At 40.4% G+C, this 21,302-nt stretch overlaps 1 protein-coding gene across 1 annotated transcript in view; it reads left to right on the top strand.

The window, feature by feature from the left end:
- Positions 1-5,462: 5,462 nt before the first annotated feature.
- The window catches only part of AGPAT5 (1-acylglycerol-3-phosphate O-acyltransferase 5), a 55,592-nt gene continuing 39,752 nt past the window's right edge, over positions 5,463-21,302 (top strand). The window contains exons 1-3 of the mRNA XM_085217914.1: positions 5,463-5,926; positions 20,710-20,779; positions 20,983-21,098. Of these exons, the coding sequence (XP_085074040.1) occupies positions 5,708-5,926; positions 20,710-20,779; positions 20,983-21,098 (405 nt within the window). The 5' untranslated portion in view covers positions 5,463-5,707. The remainder of the gene's footprint in view (positions 5,927-20,709; positions 20,780-20,982; positions 21,099-21,302) is intronic.

Genomic DNA, 21,302 nt, shown 5'->3' with positions numbered 1-21,302 from the left:
CTCAAATTTGGCTAAACTGGAGACAGGCAAACAGGCTGAGCCATGGTACTTAATTTCTGCTGTTCTCCCAGTGTTCTCCAAGCCCACCTGAGTGCCTAGAGAAAGAGGCCACTCAAGTTAGGTTCAAAGAGTGGAAGATTGACCAAAGGAATAGGAAAAGACATAACCAGATCTGTTGGTTGAGGATGAAACTGTATTGAGAATTGTTAGAGAAGGGCTGGTCTGTGACCAAGAAGGCAGGAAGTAAAAATTAGAAATGCTTGAGCAACAAGACTTTGGCATAGAGAGGAGGGGATAACAGGATTAGGCTCTCAAGGGAAATTAAGACCTAACTACAATTCACTAGGAAAAAAAGAGACTGACATTGTGTAAGAAATGTGACTGGGATGCACAAGAGTCATGGGAGTAGAAGTAGCTAGGTTTGCCTGGGAAGGAGATTGGAAAGCAGCATGTAGAAACAGAGCAGCACTGAGAACAAAGGATGCAGTTTGTAAGTGAGACTGAGAGTCTGACGGGCGAAGACTGGAAACGTGGTAAGGATTCCTTCTCTATGAAAGGAGAAAATTTGGAGGCTGATGAAAGGTGCTATGGATCCAAACGATGTGGAAAAGGTTGTGTTCATAAAACATTCCTTTGCAATCTCTCTTAAGAATCTGGAGAATCACAGTTTCTCAGAGTCATCAAGTATGTTTTAGAATCATTGACAAAGTGTGTTTCTGCTCTTTTACTAGTTTGGTTTAATTCTGGATAAATCCTACGATAGCGAACAAAATATCTCACATGAATTTTCAGTATATATTTTTTGCAAAAGAACAACTTGCAAAAAGTGAAACCTTAGAAGTAAGCAAATGCCTTGACTAAAGCTGGCTATTTTTTCATGATAGAGAATATAGTATATATGGAACAAAGCTCAGTGAAATTAAGTATGGAAAATAGTCTAGACGGAATATTATAGAAACAACAAAAAATCATGAGTGGCACAGATAAGAGAGTGGAAAGGGATTTTCCATCTTTTTCAATACAAGGCTGTAAGGTAAATAAAATGTAACTACAATGAACAAATTTAAAAACAAAAGGTGATTTTACTGCTTGCTACAGGATATTGTGCAGGCTAAAAGACTGTATGAACAAAGAGAAGAATGGACAGGTAAGATAAATCTGCTGTTGATTAGTGATGTGTATGTAGAAGTCAAACCTGGCGTTAGGCACTGAAATACAAATGGGATGGACATCGAGAAGACTGGAAGAGAGTGGGAGAGGTTTACCCTTTCCTTATACCATCCGCATGTATATGCAGTTCTTATTCAATTGTAGGTGGGAAAAGTATAGCCAGGCAAGAAGAGGTTTTACAGGAGGCAAAGAAGGACTGAAACCTGCCTCAATTAATGTATGTCTCAACCCAAGTTTCCCTTTCAATAGTAAAGGCACGATGCAGAAGAATGTGTAAATCACACTGTGAATGCAGCCATACCCACTGCCATCCAGGGGCATAAGACAGCAAATCTTGCTGTAGGACATACAGTTAGCACAAGACATAAGTTTGCTCTCTTGGGCTCCTTGTAATTTTCTGGTGGTAAGGGACATAGTCTCTGGGCAGCTCATGGGAGTGAGGAATGGAACAAACAGAACACAGGCATGTAGATGAGTTTCTGTAGTACAGCCTCCTTGTGTTCCAAGGAGTCACATGGCGCAGGAGACCTGCAAGGTAATGTTAGAATAGTAATGAAAGATGTTCATTACTATTACCCTGCATTACTATTACCCTCCTCGGTGATGGGAGCTACAGGTTTGATAGCCTCAACAAACTGAATCCATGTCTAAACTAGTTGTATATCCATGCAGGTTGATAAAACAGGTGATACTGGCTTCTTTCTTGGCCACACTTAGAAAAGCAAGAGTATTAACAAGAGAGACATCTTTGGGTTGTGGAGCTCAAGCTGACAGACACATTTCTGAAATTCAGAATGAGATCCTGAGAGGCAGTTGTTCAGACACAATGCTGTTCTCAGCCTTTTCTTTATTTTTATCTGACTTTATACAAATACACATTGAGCCCACTAATTTTAATCAACTTCCTGCTCAGACTGTTGATTGCTGTGGATTTTATTTTTAATTTCTACTTAGTTCCCTGCATGACATGCACTTCATAGAAAACCTAAGTATGTCTTGGATTCCAGGAATTGAATTAAGATGCTTAAAACTTTATTTTGATCACAGGCCTCCTTTGGCCTTAATATCTGTCTCATTTCTCAATATAAAGGGAAGTAAAACCAACAGATCGTCTCACAGGATATTGTTGAAGATAATACCATCTACAAAGGATAAATTATAAACCTTGAGGCGGTTTGATGTGTATCTAATGCTATCTGGCTTTGCTCAGTCTAATTGATAATTAGAATGAGTGGGTGACAGAATTGTGAAACACCATCATGGGACTAGCAGCATGAGAAAATCCCTTAGCATTCTGAGTCAGTACTTAGAGGCACAGTTTATGGCTCCTTCTCAAGGCACAGTTTCAGGCATTTTTTACTATAAAATGAAATTCTGATATTTTTCCAGAGTTTTGTGATTTTGGACAGCTCAGAGGTAGCAACCACTGACAGAAGAACCTATTGTTAGGTTCACGCAAAATTAAATTCACAGCGAACAGATTCAGATCCTTGGGTATGGCAGATGCATACCTGCTACCAAAATTACAGTCTTGTTTATTCATGTATCAATATTGTAGTAGAGAAGAAAATGAAATACCTTATCAGAAAAGGAGCCCTATTATGCTGAAAGCAAAATGCCTAGGAATTAAGTCACTTGGTAGACTGTCATTACAGTTAAGGAAGGTGTAATTAGGGCCTATGCTTTCAGAGGAGTAAAAATTGAAAACTGTAGAGAGGGTCAGAGCATTTTTCAGATTTTGTTCCCATAGTCTAGAATGTTCAATAGACCAATATTCAAATTCCCGTGGTTCAATTCAAAATGATCTAGGATAAAAAGTGCCTATGAATTAAGAGAAGCACGGAAGAAGGCAGCATCTCACATCTAATTATTGTGGCATATCAGTTTCTTGAATTGAAAAGTTAGGGTTTCATTCAGTTATAGACATTTCAACACCATATTATGGTATCATATTGATATAACTACACTAGGAAATAAAAAGAAGTGCTAAGCCTTAGTGCAAGGGACTCTATGCCTTCCATGTGACTAAAAAGTTAAAACAGTGCCCTGTACCTACACATTTGATAATATAGACTTAAAAAGGAAACTGTGTTAAAATAACCTCTTAAAAATAACAAATGACCAAAAGCAGAAATGAATTGTGCTTGTGCTTGTGCATGTCTGCTTGGTGTGGGATGATGGCAGATTAAGAAAACGAAGAAGTGTCACATGAAAAAATAAATCAAAAAAAAAAAAGAAAAGAAAAAAAAGAAAGGGGGCATGTTATAAACATGCAGAATGTAAAATGCAGCAAAGAAAAATCAGGCAGTCTTATTTGCTCACTGGTAATACAGAAGAAACAACATTCCAAGGAACCAAGGGGCAACCACTCTAAACCTGGTAAAGAATGTGTCTTTTAATATATAATGAATTCAGTAGATATTGATGCTCAATTTTATCACTGGCCTAAGGCAGACTCAAGATAAGAATACAGAATAGCCATGTATATAAACACACATACAAGGGGCCTCTAAAATCCTAAACTGAAAGAATATTATTAAGGTTGCAAACTCATGTACTTAACTATATCAGCAAATGACAGATTAAAACTGCTTGTTGAATTCTATGGAATCTGGTACCACGTTCCCACTAGACTTCTAATGCATTCAGTGCACAGAATGTGCATTACTGCTTGATGAGCTTCGTATTTTATCTTCCATTTTGATCAATGCGTGCCTTCAGTTCTTATTTTATCTTACATGATAGTCAAATCATCCCTCAGTGACAGAATTGTTCATTTCTGCAGATTTTTTTAATAATATCCAAGTTTTTCAGAAGTATGAGTGAACTTATCTCCACAGTAGTCCTCTAAGGAAATAAATGATTGTACATATACAGAATCAGATGTCACAAGTTCATTCCTTCATACAAATGCTTTTATTGCTTTCACATTCTCTTCACTATAACAGATTTTCAGTCAGTTCACTTGAGATTTCAATCCCATCTTACAAGCTCACACTCTGCCTTTAAGTTCAGCCAGCTGAATTTCCCCATATTTTCCCAATCCTCTGCCATTTCCCAATTCCAGCTCACATTCTATTTAACAGACTGCTGATCTACATTTTCTACTTTTATCTGCAGTGTAATTAGCCAAGCACACCTAGCTGCCCTGAAACCTAGCCTCTCTGCAGTCTCCTTTGTGAATCAGCATGTCTGGATCCTCCCACGCCTATCCCACCACTCCACTTGCACAAGAGTGCTTCTTCATGTATACGTCATTGCATCTTCCTGACCTTAGCTTTACCTGCTCATACTGACTTGGACAACTTTCTCCATCCTACACTGTGGTGAATTGCTTTCTCTTCCATGTGGCCATGCTGTAGGCAGCACAAAACAGGAGCTCCTTCCTCAATTTTCCATCTAGCCAGTCTAGAATTGCCTGACTATAGCTGATAAGTGCCTGCCAAAAGAGGCCACGATGGGGAAAGTGCCTCTCCTGGTAGTCCTGAGCCAGGGTGGTGTGTTCACTCACTCAGTAGGGACAGAAATGTAAACACTGATGGGGACTGGCAGAAAGTCTGTCGTCACCTCCTTTTGGAGCAGGGAAAAAAGTACTTTGTTAGAAATACAAAAACTATGGAGCATGGAAGATGAGAGATCTCACTGCAGAGAACTTTCAGTAAAAAACATCACAAGGTAAACAGCAGCTAAGGACAACAGCAGCCCACCCCAGTTACAATCTGGCAAAGGGAACAGAATCTTTACACAAAGCACCGAGCATACACTTTTTTAAAAAACAGTTATCTTTGCAAGCTTCAGGGTAGGGCTTTTGTACAAAACAAGGAATAAGTACTTCTCTATGTACTCAGGTTTCATACTAAACTTCCTCTCGGAGAAGACACAGTGGCTTTCTACAGGACCTATTGCATTTTTGCATTTTCAGGGCTGCTGCTATAAGGCTACTGTGGGGCCCAAGTGCAACGTGAGGGCAGAGGAGATGCACAAGGGCTGTCAGTGTGCTCGGAGCTGGTGGAAGCGACACATCTCCTGTTCTTAGCGCTGCACCAGCAGAAACCGAGAGGGTGAAAAAACCAAGTTGGCTTCAATTACACCATGCCGCGTTTAAATGTACGCTCCTTGCAGATGACGGAGCGCCTCGCTGAACTACCGGACACGCCTTCAGCACCCTCCAGACTCCCGCGGCCCGGGGCTGCCGCAACCACCTCAGAGATCAGCGGCCGGGACTGCGAGACACGCTCAGCACCCGCCCGGCCCGGAAGTTCCCCGCAGGCGACGAGGGGCCGCCTTCCTGCCGGTGCGGCTCCTCCCCCGGCCGGGCAATATGGTGGCGGAGGCGGCGTTCGGGGAGCTGTGAGCCGGTGCCCGCTCCGCGCCTCCCTGCTGGGGGCGGCCGCTACTGCTGCTTCCCCCCCCCTCCCCCACCCCGCCCGGCGGCTCTGCTCTGCCCTGCCCAGCGCGTTGGCGATGGGGCCAGCGGGCCGTCTCTGAGCGCGCTGCCCATGTGGGTGTCCCGGTGAGGCCGGGAGCGAGCGGGAAGATGCTGCTGTCGTTGGTGCTGCACACATACTCCATGCGTTACTTCCTGCCCGCCGCCGTCATGATGGGCACGGCGCCCACCTACGTGCTGGCCTGGGGCGCCTGGCGCCTGCTCTCCGCCGTCCTCCCCGCCCGCTTCTACCGCGAGGTGGACGACCGCCTGTACACCATCTACCAGAGCATGGTGCTCTTCTTCTTCGAGAACTACGCGGGCGTGCAGGTGAGCCGGTGGCGCGGCGCGGGGCTTCCCCACGGCGGCCGGTGGGGAGCGGCGGGAGGCAGCGCTAAGCCCGCCCCGTTCCCCGGGCGCCCGGGCTGCCCCCGCCCCCGGAGCTGCACCCGGCGTGAGGAGGAAGCGGGCTGCTGCTGTGTGCAGGTGGGGGCTTCGGCCCTTCCCTGCCCACGTTAACGCTCGGAGGGCAGAGGCTCTGGGTGCGCCAAGAAGAGTCGTGCCCGTGTCCCGTCTCTCCCCGAGCGATGCTTTTCGCCGAGTCTCGGTGATGTGTTCGTTTTGCAGGTTGAAAGCTGAAGGAACGTGACACCAGTCATGCGCTGTCAGTGCTCGGCTGGCAGCCTACTTGCACGCTTGAACCATGCGGCCTGCTTTGCGCATCCACGGTGCTACGTCCGTAGTGGATAAAAATGTAGCTGACTACAATTGCACTTCGTCCATCTACATTACATTATTACACCTTCCCACTTCTGTCACAGTTTACCTGCTGTCGGGTTTGGGTCTTTGGTTTTGGATCAGCCAGGGGCTGTGGTTATTCGGTACCTCAGAAAGTGGAGCAAGAAGGTTCAGGTTAAGAAGGCAGAGCTGGCAGTCTGTCCTGCCTAACCAGAGAGTTTGGGTGCAAGTAATAATGCTGCGCTTCACCATTTTCTCATCACGTGTTAAATGGTTGTGAGAACTATATATTTGTTTAAAATTTGTAAAGCAAATAAGAAGACTTCTAATTCAGTATTGAAAGAACAGTTAAGCAAATGATGGGTGTTTCCTGAGCCTCAGTCTGGCTGAGTATATTGAAATCTATATTAGTGCCAGCTTCTTGGAAGTAAAGAATAACAAGCACTTCCATGTTGATTGGCAAGTTACAGAGCTGGTGTAAATAGGTCCCTGATATTTGCAGCTTAATTATTCATCTCCTGTTTTATTATATGTTTATTTCAAAATTAGGCTAGGCCTCTGCTGATTTCTGCTCTTGAGCTGCAGCTGTAGGCCTCACTTAATAACAGCTCTCATGGAAACCCACAAAGCCAGCTGGAGAGAGAGAGAGAGAGAAAGCAAAATGGCACACTTTAACATCAGGTTGAATGGAAAGAGTGCAAAAGGAAACTGAAGTCTTCTCTTAGCCTTCATTAGTTATTGATTGACTCAGCTTGTAGCTCATGACACCTCACCCTTTCATCTTGTCCAAATTAGTTAACTTGTGATTTAAAAAAAAAAACAAAAAAACAGTAATTCACAGGTAAAGTACTTGGTGTTTTATCTCCCTTATTTTTTATCTTTATTGCAGGCATTTTGATATATAGTAATGTACGTCAGTAATTAGCTGCTGAAAGTAGCAGTACAGTAGTCTAATTCAACCTCTTGAAAGATGAGGGAGCAGAAAATCAAGATATAATCTGTAACAGGAAAATTATTCAGGCTTTTTTACAAAGAATGTGCACACAGTAGCAGCTACTTAGAACTTCTGATAAAAGATGCCTGTCATGTTAAAGTACAGAAAGGACAGTGATAACCAAAATAGACAAAAAGGCCTCCGTTATCTGTCCATCTTTGTTTTCTTTGGTTACGTGGATAAAACTTGGTTCATGCAAAAAGAAAGGAGGGTCTGGTACAGGTGATCAGTTAGAGCAGTGTGAAAATAGAGGTGCTTTGTCAGTGAATGGCAGATGATCTCGGGGGACATAAAATGGTACAGGCAGTGCTGAAAACAGAGCAGGGCCCACAAAACCAGCTTGGCATATGTCATCAGTTAAGATAGTAACTGAGACTCAGAGCTAAATAAAAACATGAAAAGCACAATGTGTTTATGGAGAGGTAAGAGGGAGAATCCTTAAGAGTTGTTTCGTTTAATTGGGAGTATCGTCCATTTGCTTAAGGAAGAGAAAGAGGGTGTCCTTCCAGACTTGCTCATGCAAAAGCTGAATTTGTTTAAGTTGAAACTCACAGTGGAAAGGTAAGTGTGTGCCTGAGTATTTGAGGTTGGGATAGTAACCCAAGAGTTGCTTTAAGGCATTTAATTGGATGCAAAAGCGTAGAATTGTTAAATGCAATCTCCCCTTCAAAACATAAGAATATTAGCTTATGTACCTTCATAAAAACAGCTGTAATGTTTTACCAGGATTAAGACATCATAGTCTCTGGAAGGAAGAATTCAGCATTGTTTTTGAGGTGTGTTAATTTTTTTCAATCAATTGAAATTTATTGGGATAATTTTTATGACTAGGTCAGTGGGAAGCCAAGAACTTCACCCATGAGAGTATTGTAAAATAATGACTACAGTGAGACTACACAATAAAATTACACAGGTACCTGAAGTGACATTTTCTTAGCACTTTCACAGTCTTACTCAAAACAAACAAAAAAAAGTCTTTTAATATTGTGTTCTGCTTAGCATTCTTTGACTTCTTATGTTTAGAGCATTTGTAATTTTTCAGTACTGTAGCACTCCAAGGCTGTTATGAATATTTGAGATGTTTTGTCTTCAGATAATTGCAAATTAGTGCAAATAAGTGCTAATCAGCTAAAAGTTGGTTTGAATCTTGAACATGGATTACTTTTATACTAAATGAAATAGCTGCATATCTTGATTTATTTTTTTTTTTAATCTTATTTATTAGGAAACAAAGTTTCTGTGCACCAACAGCTTTTAGCCCATAAAGTCTTTCCCTCACAGCCATATGCGTGAGGACTTTGTTCTTCTTTTGCTCTCCTTGACTTGGGTGTTTTTAGCTACGTTTATTAAACCAGAAATTCCAGTTGGTGTTAGGAAGACTTCTTATCTTCATAGCAAACACTTCAGTTGTGAAATGCAGCTAGATAGGGTGATGCTCTGAGCTGCAGGACAGGAAGCCTTGAAAGAGTAACAATTTCCCTTTCTCTTAAGTATTTGACCTGAGATCTAAGATAAATACAGAGCTATAACTGTGGACTAGTACTCAGTATTTACATTGTAAAGAATGGCACACGAAATAAGTAAAAGTTGTGAGGTCTGTGTTTTTGTTTGTATTTTTAAAATTTTCTTATAGTATAATACTTTCCTGTCTTAAATTTTTAGTCAGCTCTGCTAATTTTTTTCCACCAAAAGGGTTTGTTCTGCAAAACCTAGGTAGAACTTGAGCTAAGAGGGGGTTGGTATAGGTTTTCCAGTAATATTAGAATTCTGTAAGTGCATTAATGAAAATGTCATATTGCAAGGACATCATGCAAGATTTGGCTTTAGAGAGTTGAAGAACCAGTAGTTAGAGTACAAAAAAAAAAAAAAAAAAACCAAGCCAGGACATGCCAGTCCTATAAATTAGATAAACTCGACAAAAAAAGTTATGACTGTAAAATGAGAAATCCTACTCTGTTCTGTAGATTTGTTGGTGCAATTGCAGCTTGGCAAATATCCATGAATTTTATTAAGGAGCTATATATATATAAAATTCATCTGTGCGTGGCATTGTGACAGTACTCTTCAAACAGTCTCCAGGATTATAAAGTCATAGCAAAGCAAAACTGTGAAGATGATCTATTGAAAAGTGGAGCAGGGAGCAGTTATGTTGAATCTCACCTGTCCTGCTGGAAGCTGCAGAAGGTGCTACTATACACTTTTCTAGGAAGAATATATATGAATTGCTTGAACTCAGTGTGAAGTGAGTAGAAAGTCTTAGAGTGAAGAGTGTTGATTTGATCAGCGATGTGGCAAAGCAGTCATTGGTGCAAACAGGTGCAGTTCCTGTGCTTGGAGAACTTGAATTTGCTTGTGCTAGCTGTAGGTTTGTCCCCAAGTTTCCAAGTCATCCCGTAGCGTGTGAATAGTGTGATTGACTGCTTTTGTCTTCACTGCTTTACGGGAGTTCAGATTCCTACATTCAGACAGCACAGACAATAAACAATCGCATCTTAGCATGGAATCTGAAAACTGAAATAACTGAGAATATGCCCTTGGTTAGGATGTTTGAAGGGCTGAAAGGACGAGTAATTCAGCATGATGAATGGTGTCATCTCTCTATGACTCTTAGCATCTTATCCCGGTTGCTGTCAGGGTGATGAAATTAATGTCTGTTGTGTTTGTGCGCATGTTTCAGGTCAGCTGAGGACTAAATGTTCTTCAGCTTTTTTTTGTTGTAATTGTGTTTGATATTTTGTATGGAGCGATGGTGAAGAAATAATAAAGAAATCATCACTTGTCCTGCTTCCTGAAGGATCATTTTCCATCTGAAAGATTTGACAATTGAACAAAATCCATGACTGAATTAACGTGCGTGGATTTTGTTCAGTGCTTGTGTCAGCTCTCTTGCCCTACCCCCACTTCCTTCTGAACAGGAATCTTTGGAAGTGGTGCTTTCGTTAAAGGCATTATGAAATTCTGTTTTTCCTTGTCATCACAGGATTCTGGAAGGGCTGTTGGAGTCAAATGCAACCTCAATGTTGTTTTGCAGAGCTGCGGTGTTTCTGATAATGATTTTAAAAAAACATGTGGGATCCCAGCTAAGCAATGAAACACCCTTCGTAGGTTCATATTGAAGATTGTACTGCCATGTTTCTACAAAATTGGAAACTGCTTAAGATTTGAGCCATATTAAAACTTCGCAAAGGCACTGTGCTACTGAACTATTGACTGTGCTATCCTGCAAAGTAGAGCCTGGGTTCTGTGCTTGGCTTCCTAAGAGATCTATGAGGAGAGTTCAGTGCAAAAGGTGAGGATAGAGATGCTCACTGTTACAGCCTTCTGCTTACAAGTGAGAGTTAGGAGGGCTGTGTTTGTCTTTATTCCCAGGGCAGCATCTTTGCTGGTGAGACAGCTTTGTTGAGGAGGGAAAAAGTTCCTTTTCTAATTGCTTTCTGTCCAGAGATGTGACAGGGGCTGAGTGCCCTCAGGATGAGCACCTGGGCAAATGCTTCATCCAGAAAGTTAGAAGGAAATGCTGCTTCTCATCTTCCCCTGGATGTGTTTGCAAAGAAGGTGCCTGTAGCTGCGCTCCATCATTTTTTTTAGTCTTATTCTGTAGATGTGTGTGTGAGGTCTGAGCTCTCTCCCCTGGAGCTGGCCTGGCAGCTTGGAGGATGGGGGAGTGAGTAGTGAGAGGTGCTGGAGCTGAGAGGCACAGTGCTGCAGGTAAGGCAAGCCCCAAGGGCAGGAGGAGCAGCGTGGGGGGCCTTGCATCTTTTCTGTTAGTCCTACACTGTGCTTGGCTTATGGCACGCTTTGAAAGTAGTATGAATGGGCAACAGCAGCTCTTGTAGGTGATGCAGGCATGATGTGAAGCTGATAGCTCTTGGGAGGCGTGTTGAGGGGTAAGGGTAATTATAAGCTATTGTTTGTCTAAAGGTAGAAGTAATGAAATAAATCTAGGGAATGTGATGAACATTTGGGGATTGGTGCTGTGCTAAGAGAGAAACTGAGAATGTTATCAATCATTTTTGTGTGGTAAACTTCTGAAAGAAGCCCTGCCCTTTGCAATGAAATTTTCTTGCTGTGGTGCTGGCTCTGTGAAGGCAGCTTGCTCTGGCTCATCTCATTAGAGATTTCAGACAGCAGCTCTCACCAGGTGTGTGTGTCTTTTATAGTATTACAACAAAGTCCTGTGTGCTGTAGTAAAAGAAATTAAATGATACCTGCTAAGCCTAAGGGATTCTGCCTTCACACTGAAATGGATATCTAATTTTAGACTCTTACATTCAGCTGTGGTGTGAGGCAACAAAAATAGATACATGAGGTAGGTAAGCTTTGTGATCGTTCTTTTTTAGATTTTGATGAAGATATATTTGCATATATCTTATTTTTTGTTCTGACTGCCTTTGGTTACTGCTGTGAAGGTGAAAATCCATCGTGACGCCGGTTCTTTTGGACATCAGCTGGGATTGTCATATGCTGCAGTTTCTGGCACCGGGACAATCTGGAGAGAATGTAGTGTGGGAATATTGCATGGTCATTGCAGGTTCTGCTCTCCATCCCACCTTCTGATATTTGAAAAACAGTTTTTGTTTACTCATTTCGTTAGCTGCTTTAGAAACAAGTTATCAGCTACCTGCACCAAAACTACTGCTGTCTGGGTTTGTAATTCAGAAGTTTGATGTGGAGGTTTGCCTGGCATTTATTTTCAAACTGACAAGTCACAACTGAACCTGAATTTTATGTCAACCTTACCTAATACTGTCTTTGACTTAAAACTAATATCATAGAATCATAGAACGGTTTGGATTGGAAGGGACCTTGAAGACCATCTAGTTCCAACCCCCTGCTATAGGCAGTGACACCTCCCATAGACCAAGTCGCTCACAGCTTCATCCAGCCTGGCTTTGAATGCTTCTAGGGAGGGGGCATCCACATCCTCCCTAGACACAGGGCAACCTGCTCCAGTGTCTCACTACCCTCACACTAAAGAATTTCTTCCTGATATCTGGTCTAAATCTATCCTCTTCCAGTTTAAGGCCACTTCCCCTCATTCTGTCATGTATATTTACATTTTAAAAACAGCAATGTATACTTCAGAAAATCCTAAAAAAAAAAAGATTAAAAAAAAAATCAGTGTTTGTCAGGTATGAAGAGCTAAGGATTCAAAGGATAGGTGTTAAAAGCACTTACAAAATTTAGATTCCAAGTATTTAGTTAGTGACTTTTACAAGCTTATGGTTTCACTTCTAAATTTTCTATGTTAAGATATTAAGATTAAAATGTGTTTAGCCTTATAGTGTATTCAGTTCTTAATGTAAGTTGTGCAAGTCTTGCCTGATTTGTTACGTCTGCAAGTACAATTGTTCTTTATCACATTAAAAAAAAGAAAAAGCATTTTTAAACTTACACACATAACTTACACATTTTTCTCTTTTTGTGGTTAATGATGTTTTGGTGGTTCATGAAGTTCTTGATATACTTTTTTTTGTTGTTGTTCCATGTTCTTTCCTTCTTCTTGCATAACAGACTCAGATACTTTACGTAAAGGTGATTGTTAACTGAGAAGTTTTTCTCCTGCTGCTATACCATCAGACTCTTGCAAAGAGAAGATTCTATTCCTAGTTAAATGTGTGACTCCAGTTATTGCAATCTATTTACCTCAGGCTTACAGAGCGTCTCTTTTTCTCAGTTTTGGTTGTATTAAATAAAGTAGGCTCAGATGTCAAAGATTTTGATGTTACAGTTACGAGGAAGCATAACTACTCCGGGGAAATGTATTCTTTAATCTTTGTTCTGTCAGTTTGAATTTATGCTCTGAAGAGATTTGGGATGAGAAACGGAAATTATTTTCTTCTTTTCTTCATTTCATATCTGTCACTTGCTACTTGTCATCTGCCCTGTTGCAGTTAGCTCCTCAGTGTGAGACTAGAAAACTGTACGCTTCACGCTAGTTTGATGTCTTTCTTCTTTTCCTTCAGTTGTGAAACTACCTATGATTTTGTTGAACTCCTATTCAGTTCAACAACATTTAAGCAGGTACCTAAATGTGAGGAAAAACAGTATGACTTCCAACTGTACTGTGGTAGTTAGAGTATTGTTTTCCTCTTGAGTTTGAAGACTTGGTCCCATTTTCTGAAGCTACTTGACAATCTGGAGGGCATGCATGTTCCTCTTGCATAAGCAAATATGATGCACGGTGTCAAGCAAGGTGCAGGTGAACTAGCTCATTTCTGTGCTGTGTTGGTGCAGGGAGGTACGGCAGGGATGTTAACTTCAGTTTTTCTTGAAGCTGGCTCAAGTTTGCCATGCTTGGGTCTGGAGCCAAATTAGAGCCAGCTCAGATGCCTTCCTGTATGATGTCTTCTGCTCTGTAAGGTGACTTTGGCTCTTCCTAGAGGCCCATTGTGCTTACATTCTAAATACGTTCTGAAAAAAATGTACGGAAGGTGTTATTCCAGTGAAAGTGGAGATTTCTTCATCTTCCCCTTCCCCGTGCGTGCAGACTCGCTGGTAAGTTGTACCAGTTCAGTCTGTACTTGGCTGCTCACTTGTATGAATCTTACAGGTAAGGATTTAATGAACTCTTCCTTGGAGTCCTTCACGGTTAAAAGCAGAGAGCCCATTATTAGGAGCTCTAGCTGGAGGAGCACTCTGAATAACATCACAACACAAGGTTTCTTGCTTCTTGCTGGTGCGAGATGCCAAAGGATTAAGTTTTCAGAATATGCACTGTAATTTTTTAACTGTGGGGGGGAAGACATTACGTATTTTCCACTACAGAAGAGTAGCAAAGTGAACAATAGTTACATTGCACGTGGGTCATTTTTTCCTTTCTTTTAAGGAAATGACAAAAATCTGAGGAAAAATTCTTCAGAGGTGCTGAAGGATTGTGTATGGGAATGTCATTCTCTTGTAATGAAACACATGAAACTTCCTTCCACTCTTGTGCTGGAAGGCATGTGCAGGCTTTGCATCATACTGAGGTGCCAGATGTTCAGAAAAACCCTTCTGTGAAAATCTCAGCTTATAAATAATCTCTTTTCACATCGCATATGTTATATGTATCTGAAATACGTGCAGTACTTGTTTAAAGAAACAAGAGCACTTTCAAATGGTATTGAATGTATGCTGGAAGGGCTGGGAACCTCCAAAACAGTTTGAGCTCTTTTTTTCTATTTAAAAAAACAAAAAGGAAGAAATGATGGTACTCTCCTCAGCTTAATGAGTTAATGAGCACAGGCTGTACCGATGCACTGTAGCAGTTCAGTTCTTTCTACGTACACTTCTTTGAAAAGCTACATTTAGCAGTGTGTTTTCAGAAAAGAGAATCCCCCGTCCTCAGATGAACCTTTTGAAAGCACTGAACAGCGTGTTAGGGCAGGATGGGATTTAAGATCTGCATCTGTTTTCAGTGGCCTATATCCTGACAATTCAAAGCTGGCAGGCTCAGTAGTGCGGTGTTGTGAATCCCATTCTGCAGCACTGAGCTACGCCTGGAGCCAAGAGCTCCCACTTCTGGGTTATGTTCCATATCTGAATCTATGTAGTTGAGGATCGTTGTTTAAGTAAATACAAACTGAAATTGCCCCGACATATTTTGTATTGTGACAACTTGTTCCCTCTGAAATTAATCTTTTGATCAGATTGGAAATAAATCTGTGAATAAAATTGTCATGTTCTGTTTTAAATCACTGTAGGAGGCTTTGAGAAGGGCTATAAAAACTGGCAGGTAATGCTTCTCTTGAGGTCTTTAATGTCTCGGTCCTCTGTGTAGCATCTGTAAAAGATCCAGGCAAGCAGGAATTACTAACAAAACTAGTCCAGTTAAATGAATGATAGTGCTCATCTATAATAAATGCCTCCTTCATCTTGCAAGACAGTGGGCTTTTTTTCTATGTTGGAATGAGTGTGTTAGTTATTGCCATTGCATGATTTATAATGGTACAGTACAAACTACTGACTGAAAGTAGTGAAAGTAATTTACTGTATAACTAAGTAGAAAATTAGAGAACTTACTTCTTATAACCTAATTATTTGAAAGTATTTTTTCTGTTCAAATACGAAGAAGTAGTAGAACGCACATGATTATGAAGTTTTACTTTTCTTGATTACTAATTTATTAAGAATATTTAATGTTTTCATGGTTTGAATCGTACAGTCATCAAGATTGGAAAAGAGATCATCTAGTCCAGCTGTCCACCTACCACCAATATTTCCCCTCTGGTTTGGTGCTGAGCCTGAGCAGTGGACCTCGGACTTGTGCAATTTTATGTTAAGCAGGTAGTCTCTTTGACTAAAGAGCTTATGAGGTGTAGCAATAATATGATAATTCCTGAAAAACCGTATGTGATCTAAAAGGATTTTAAATAAAAATATTATTTAAAAGTAATTTTGCAATATTATGAGTCTGTAAAATGCTGGAACCATCCTCTTTGGTACTTGGGGGAAGTTTTGTATCTTTTTGGTGTAGAACAGTGAGATGTGCATTTGTTAAATGAGAATAAAAGTGTTTACCTGTCTCCTGTGAAGAAAGATAACCATTTTTAAATACTTGTAGTAGAGCATCTGGAAACCTGTGAAATCTGTGGCATCAAGCAGGGGCCCCCAGTTGTGTCCTGCCTTGAGCCTGCTTCTTGTCAGGCAGGACAAATAGATTCTGTGCTCTGAGACACTTTGTTGAGAAGCTCAAAACAACTGCTTGTGTCACCAGGCAGAATTTTAGGAGAATTGGGAATTTAAACAACTTCCCAGGTGATACCTGTAGTATTGGAATTCAAGTACTGTTACAGTAGCTCTCTTATCACAGCAGCAATGCTGCAGAAGTCAGCTTGCCCAGGGTTGTGCACTGACTTCAGAGCCATATCTAGCAGTTCCTTTGGAGATTTGTTGATGCAAACTCCTCCCTTTTACCACAAAATTATTTCCAGTCTCTTTGCCAAAAAGATGCAAAATGCATCCTAGGATACCAATTATTTTAATAAGCACTCCAGTTGTAGCAGTGCACAGCTAACAAAGAAGCTCTTGTTCTGAAGAGCTTGCAGTCCAAGTTATAAAAGTAGTCTGGCAGAAACGGGGAAGTGGAGAGAACTGCATGTTTTAAGGAGAGCAAAGCTGAATGCGTAAAGTTTATATGAGTGTTTTAAATGAAGTGTTGGATTTATTTCTGCAGTCTTCTGTTTCTCTTGTCTTCCTCCAGGAGAGGGAAAGAATTTCTGTTACTGTATCTCTGCTTTTATTCATCTTTCCAGTTACTGTTGCCTTTGCTCTTGAAGCACTTTTCTCCTGTTCTGATTACTCCACCTTTTTTTGCTGCCGCATGCTACAGTGCACATCCCTTCTGTTACTGAAAAAATAGTGAGGAAGTGAGCATTATTCCACAGTTGAATACCACATTCCTGGTTTCTGTGAACAGGGAGAAAGGGAGGGTGGACGGGAGGTGGTGGGACATCACAGGAGATGGCTCGTGTTTTTACCACCAAAAGCCTGCTTTGTTGCCTTCCTGCCACTGAAGCAGAGATGCCAGGTCTGTGTGTAAGTCAGCTCCTGAACTGCTCACATGACTGACCTCATCCAGTTATCATATTAAGGTAATCTCTCTGCTAAGAGTTTCTTGTGGTCACCAGTTGGCCTGCATGCAGGACTTTTGATAGCATGATTACTTTTCTCTCTTGAATTAGTTTGCCATGGCCCAGTGTTCTGAGCCAGTGTAGCTAGGATGTGATTAAATGATCTATTTAATTTTCTTTGATGTGTGCAGCCTTCCTAAGCAAGAAATAGAGACCTTATTCAGAGGTATCTGCCTTGCTGTTGTGAAGCCTTTTGCAAATTACAGTGTGTTTAAGTGTGGCTTCCATGCAGGGCTGCTTTGCATAGCTCTGCAAGCTACCACGCTTGTACAGCCTTGGCCGAATAAGTTGCACTGGAAGAAGCAGAGACTTCTATGAATACAGAAGCTGGATTACCAGATCACCCAGGAGCCCCTGTTTGCATGCCTGGATTGGCCTATCACTGAGTTAGTAAGTTTTCTCTATGGGATAACTTGTGGTTTCCTCTGCCTTGATACCTCCAAGGTATGCTTTGTGCCTGCTGAGCTTGTGGACGGTGGGGTCCTGCCTTCTACAGAAGGGAATCCATTAACATCCACTTGCCTTTGTCTGAGCTCAGTCTGAATATTGAGTTTGATGGCACTGCTACATAAATGAATAAGAAAGACCCATACCAACAGTAATCATAGACTACATATCTGCATTTTCCCTCAGATCTCTGTTCAATTTGGCTTGCTGTGTTGCTCTTCCTTTCAACTTATTTTCTCTGCTGGACTTCATTGTGCTTTTTTTCCTGCTTTTTTTTTCCTGCTTTTTTTTTTTAATGAAACAAGAAAGCACCTATTCAAATGAATGGGATGCCTCACTTGCTTCATTGTGACAGATAGCACCTTCTCAGTCTTTCAAACAGATACATACGTGGAACGTGTATGTATTTATGCTGTTGGCATTTGGAGAGCTTGCATAAGATATCTGAAATGCAGTGTGTTAGCTGCTGAAACTGGAAGCTGCCTCCCAGCTACGTCCTGTGCCTCCTGCCTGATGCTGGTCAGCCAGTGTCTGCAAATGTTCCCACCTCCTGCACTTCTTGGAAGACCACTATTCTGAACTCCTGAAGTTGCTTCAAAAAGGACATGTGCATAACCTGGCACCGTGAACACTTGTTTTTCCATTTGATAAAGTCCTCAAACGTTTGCCTTCACTGTGTTCCCCAGATACCTTCTGCACTAGCAGTCTGAAAAGGAATTGATTACTATTGCACGGTCTGTGGCAGCAGGGAATTCTATGGAGACATTGCTGCAAAGAGTAGCACAAAGTCAGCTTTTTTTCTGTAGACCATGAAGAAGAATATTGTGTTGCATCCTTCAGCTATAATTTTTACTAGGTACTCCAATTTATCTGAAATTTTTGGATTCACAGAAATTGAAGGCTTGCTCAGAAGGGACTTTTCCCCTGCTTATCCCCAGGCAGACGAATTCTTTGGACATCATCTCAGAGGGAAAAGGACAATTTTTGTGCAGGATGCTAGGCTGTTCATGATTTATTACGAAAATGTTGAAAAACACAGCGGCTTCTTAGAAGGAATGTTGCACAGCTGCCTGCAGAGCAGGAGTGTCCTGTGAGAGCTGAAGAAACCTTGAGGCAATAAGGCTGGATGGTGCCACTCCTATCTGGTTGTAACATATATCATGTAGTTGGTAGCCCTCATTTCCTAACCATGAACATCAAATCTGTGAATAGCTGTTTGCTGGCTTTTAGTGAACTGTAGAAACCTTTTCTTGGGATTGCTGAAATGAGCGATGGTGCGGTTAAAGCTTTTGCATTCTCCTAATCTGAGCCAGTTGAGCAGGCAAAATAGATTTTTCAGATTTTCTCACTCCTTCCTTCACTCTGAAGTAAAATATCCTTTCTTGTCTTTGATAAGAACTAATTATAAATAGAGCTTTTCAGTTCTATACAGTCATATGGCTGTATGTTTTATCACAGTTACAAAATGTTGCTTCATTACTTACAAACATGTTTTGGCTAACCGTTACGGTAAGGCTGTACGTTGTACACAGAAATCTACTTACAGTAACAATGAGAGGGTGTTCCTCTGGGATTAAAAAGTGAACTACATCCAATCCTATTGAAATAAAAAGTAATACAGATTAACTGTTATATTTGGCAGACGCAATCCATTATATTTCTTTTTTACTTATGCAGTAGTCATAAGAGAGTGCTTTGAATTGTGGTTCTGATTGCAGTGGAATTTTGACTTTGTGCACTAAAAGTAGAAACTTTTAGAAGTTAAGGTAATAAATTATGCATTTCAAACCCTGTTTTGTTTTGTTTTCTTCTGTGGGATAGCTCTTAGAGCGTCAAGGGCAGATCTTGTTTTCCTCTTGTTCATGTTTTCTTACCTTTTATTAAGCACAAGTAGCATTCAGGACCTTCGATTGTGGTGATCCGTTGTATCAAACCTTTTCCCTTCCTCCAAGTTCAAATAAGTCATGTTCTCTTTACTGTACGCTGGACAATCTCTTGTTCACATATTTAGTGAATGTCTCAATTTGCTAAGATACGGTTTCTTGTCTTGAAAACAAATTTGGTTAACAGTGCAGTTGTATTTGCAGATAAGTAACACTGTGAATGTAAACTCAGATTTTTGTGGGATGTTTGTATAGTGTTACAATACAAAAAGTTATCTGTTTGGTGTAACAGGTTAGCTGAGATGCAGGCAGATTTTTCAGAGGTGCTTATAGACATGCTGTAAGGATGAATATGAGATCTAGTGCACTAACTGATTGTGATCAATTTCTGAATATTAGATGCATCTTCTTGATAAAATATCCAGACAGTCCATACTGTGGAACTGGTGGTGATATGTGGGTAAAGCTTCCAAGTAGTGCTTTTGTTTTGGTGAATGCTGTGCCATCAAAGAAGAATTTGTTTTTATACAGTTGATTTCTAGAAACGAAGAATATAGCCTATTAGTATTGGGAGAGTAGCGTGGAAGCCTACCTGAAGTGTACTGGTTGGAAAAGTCAGCTGAGTTAGATAATGAAAGTATCTGTAATACACTGCTATAGACATTCTTCACTTGAGAGTTGAAATAGTTTCATTCATTTTATATGTGAAATAAATCTGAGTTTATCCTTTTTAAAAACTGTTTAGATCACTAATTCTGCATCTTGCTTTTAATCACACTCAGGAGGTTGTCCCACTAATAAGGAATTGGGAGAAAAACTGCAAGGTTAAAAAGTGAATCTTAAAGTAATGGAGAAAAACATTGTAAAATTATAATAAAACCTGAAGCCCAACTTAAAGATATTCCTATTCTCCTTCACCCTCCCATCTTGTGTTTTTTGGTTGTTTTTTTTTGTTTTGTTTTGTTTCGTTTTTTTGCCTGCTCTTGATGGTTAAAATTGTGGCAAATGGTTGAGATTTTTTTTTTATTTATCTAATTCAGGAAAACTTACAAATTTAAATTTAACTGAACTCATAACCATGTGTCTGGATGAAACATATGCTGTATGTTAGATTTATGAACTTAATGTTTTAATGCATGTCTGAAGGTTGCTTTTTCCTTTAATTGCATTAAGGATCTTGTGAATGTAAGTTGTCTTCCATGTTTCCCATTCTGGGGCTGAATCATAAGTACAGAATAAACTTTTTGTGCCCTAATTAATTAGTATTAACTTCCTTGTTGATAAATAGATTGTATGCATGATGGATTCTGATAAATTAATGGGATTAATGATGCTAGCTCTCTGGCAGTTTTCTTAGAAAATAGGTAATTACCTCTGATCACTGACTAATACACTGACTATGAACAATAAAGTAATGCTTCATTTTTTATTTTTTAGGTAATAATCTATGGGGATTTGCCAAAAAATAAAGAAAATATAATATATTTATCAAATCATCAGTGTACAGGTTTGTATTTTTTCCATAACGTTTTTATAAATCTGCTCATCTGTTTGCTGTGTCTCTTTCCAGCCTTGCTTTGATAGCTTTCCATCAGAACTTCTGGCACATAAGCCTGTAATTATATTTCTTTGTACAAAATGTGCTTTTTCTTTCATCAGTGGCAGGTGTAAACTAGTTTAACTAAACATTTTTGGCTTTTGTCTTTGCAGTTGATTGGATTATTGCGGACATGTTGGCAATTAGGCAGAATGCACTTGGGCATGTCCGATATGTTTTGAAAGATGGATTAAAGTGGCTTCCATTGTACGGGTGGTATTTTTCACAGGTAAGCCCATTCACTTTTTCCTTGCTCAGTGTAGGTCATATGTGGTGTACTTCCCTTCTGTTTATTTTGTGTTGTTGGGAAGATGGAGTGCTGAGCTAACATTATTTGAATGTGAAAATAGCTCGTTTCACTCTGTGTAATTAGATGCGTATCTGAGTTGAGAGAGTTATTAAAGAATGAGTTTACTTATAAGTAAATACTTGT

The sequence above is a fragment of the Meleagris gallopavo genome, chromosome 2 (genome assembly GCF_905368555.1).
Source record: "Meleagris gallopavo chromosome 2, MGAL_WU_HG_1.1, whole genome shotgun sequence".
In the NCBI taxonomy this organism is placed as follows: domain Eukaryota; kingdom Metazoa; phylum Chordata; class Aves; order Galliformes; family Phasianidae; genus Meleagris; species Meleagris gallopavo.
Note: the sequence above shows the minus strand (reverse complement) of the source record. Positions and strands in the feature narration are given on the sequence as shown.